General features: G+C 49.9%; 1 protein-coding gene across 1 annotated transcript in view; it reads left to right on the top strand.

The window, feature by feature from the left end:
- Nucleotides 1–2,461, top strand: part of sipa1l3 (signal-induced proliferation-associated 1 like 3) — a 73,590-nt gene that overhangs the window by 46,029 nt on the left and 25,100 nt on the right. The window contains exon 4 of the mRNA XM_034867745.1: nt 949–1,278. Coding sequence (XP_034723636.1) covers nt 949–1,278 — 330 coding nt within the window. The remainder of the gene's footprint in view (nt 1–948; nt 1,279–2,461) is intronic.

Below are 2,461 nucleotides of genomic sequence, written 5' to 3' on the forward strand. Positions count from 1 at the left end.
TGGAAAATGGCTGCAATGAAACAAAGAGTGAAAAATTTAAAGGGGTCTGAATACTTTCCGTACCCACTGTATGTAAAGCCATTTGAGTTTTTTGAAAGCTGGGATGTAAAACAAACCTGCCCTACTTGAGGCGTGCTAGTGTTTGTGAGGATTGATAAAAACTGATTAGGAATCTATAAAACTACAGTTACAACAAATTGTTGTACTACTGCAAACACGTATAATCAATTTTCTACGAACATGTTTGATTCTTGTGATCCTAACATAACACAGATGTATGGTATGTATGGTATGATATTTGCCTTATAGTATATGTGTCTCAGTGTTACCTTTCCCATGGAAGTAGTCTCTGTAGTACCTGGCCCCCAGATCGACATGCTCTATGCCGTACAGTTTCAGTCTGTCCAGTCTCGTAACCTGCTGTTCAATAGGCACCTCCAGCACTGAGACGCTGGCATTACTCCTCCTGAGCCAACCCCTTGCTCCGTCTCCTCCCCTGTCTCGCTCTGCTGACGAGCTGAGGAAGCTGATATTGCGCTCCCCGTGGCCTCCAGTCTCATTGAGGAAGTGGGGGCAGCAGAGGAGCAGTGGGCTCGAGCTGTGGGCTCCATGAGGCACTTCCATTAGGTCCATGCCCAGGGAAGGTGTCATGGAGCCGGGGTCGAGGCTCAGGGTCAGATCCTCTATGCTGGAATAAACTGGGTCGTTCATACTTGGAGCTGAGGATCTGGAGACAGACAGGGACACTGATGCAGCTGATGCCCCCGTGGCTGTGTTCTTCCTCTGGGCGGCGTAGCCCCGCTGCGCCGCTGCCTCGTGGAGGTCAAACAGGATGCTCTGAGCATCAAAGTGGACAAAGCTCTTAGGACATACCCATGGTTTGTAGGTGGCATCTGCTGAACCCCGGCCTCCCCCGTCCTCAGTGGTTTCTCCTTTCCCTCCATCCAGGTCATTGCGACTAGAGCTCCTAAGTTTCCTGAACAAAGAGGAGGTGCCCAGTGACGACTCCGTCCCTCCACTTTTCTTCCTCACTCTCTCAGCTCCGTCTTTCCTTCCTGTCCCTATTGCTTCCCCACCTGTGGGACCAGGTGAGGGGGCAGAGGGGAGAGGTACGCTTGGTGGCGAGTCTAGAGAGCGCAGCAGCTCCCCGATGCGTATGGGAGCTGAGCTGCGCTGGTCAGGCCTCTCCTGGTGGAACTGGCTGAGCATGTCAAAAAAGCTCTGCTCAGGAATGCCCTGGATGTCGATGGAGGAGGTGCTGCCATACTCTCTGAACAGGTTTCCCATCCCGACACCTCCACGAACCTCCACCTTGAGGCAGAAAGGGGATAGAATTTTTATTTTATGACAAAATATCAGCATATACATAAATTTGATTTAAGGAATGAGGTACAACACATACAGTATGGGATATCTGACTAAAGACACCTTTATTGACACCTTTTAATAAAGGTGATGTATGTGAGGCCCTGCCTGTACATTTGTCACCCCGGTCATCCCTCACTTGGTAGCCGAGCCCAGCTTTGCATCGGGGCAACCAAGTGTTGTACCTCATTCCTCCTCCTTCCACATTATGTTCCCTTTTAGTTGATTCACTCAGTACAACACATTTAGTATGGGACATATATTCACACCCCGCAAAGCAGCCCCCTTCAGCATTCTATTGCATCGCAAACCCAGTAGAAAGGACAGAATGAGCCATCAAAGTGGCTGTGACAGCCACTTTGATGGCTCATTCTGTCATTTCCGAACTGTAGCACAAGTGTGTGGTGGACGCAGATATCACTTTCACTTTTTCCACTGCTTAAACTTTGCATGGAAGTCATCAAGTGACTGCTTAAACAACCCCTTGGCACACACAGACTCATTCGGATCGACAACCCTGTCTCTTTTCTGGAACATCAGACTTGGTCAGCCATAGGTGCCTTTTTGCCATCACCGTAGACGCAATCTCTGCCCAGAGAAAGCGCCGAACAGCAAGACATGCAGAGAGTGTAGTCCTTGGCCATTTTAACCTTTAGAGCAGATAAACTGCCAGGAATGTCTCCATAGGTTGAGGATTGACCAATGCCACTTTCTCCGCTCCTTCGAGATCCACATACTGTCAACAGCTGGGCACGAGGACACAGGTAGACAGTGGTTAATGAAGAGTGGTCGGGTCGGTGGGTTCAGACTTGAGCTAACCCCTTGACACATTCCATGTGGTCAGCCTAGCTACCAGCAGAGACTTCAACCAGGAGCTCCTCACCGGTCTAAAATGAAGCTGTGTGCCTCACTTTGGATATTATCAGTCTATCCCAGCCCTTTCTTCACAAATGTGAGATGCCTCGCCAGGGTTGAGTGCCGGAGATGGTGACAAAACACAGTATGCTCCGTCAACGCTCTTCGGGCATGCACGATCCTCAGACAGGACGGGACATGTCTCATGCTGGTCTTTGTGATGCAAAGAGAAGCCGCACCC

The sequence above is a fragment of the Etheostoma cragini genome, chromosome 3 (genome assembly GCF_013103735.1).
Source record: "Etheostoma cragini isolate CJK2018 chromosome 3, CSU_Ecrag_1.0, whole genome shotgun sequence".
NCBI classification, from domain to species: Eukaryota; Metazoa; Chordata; class Actinopteri; order Perciformes; family Percidae; genus Etheostoma; species Etheostoma cragini.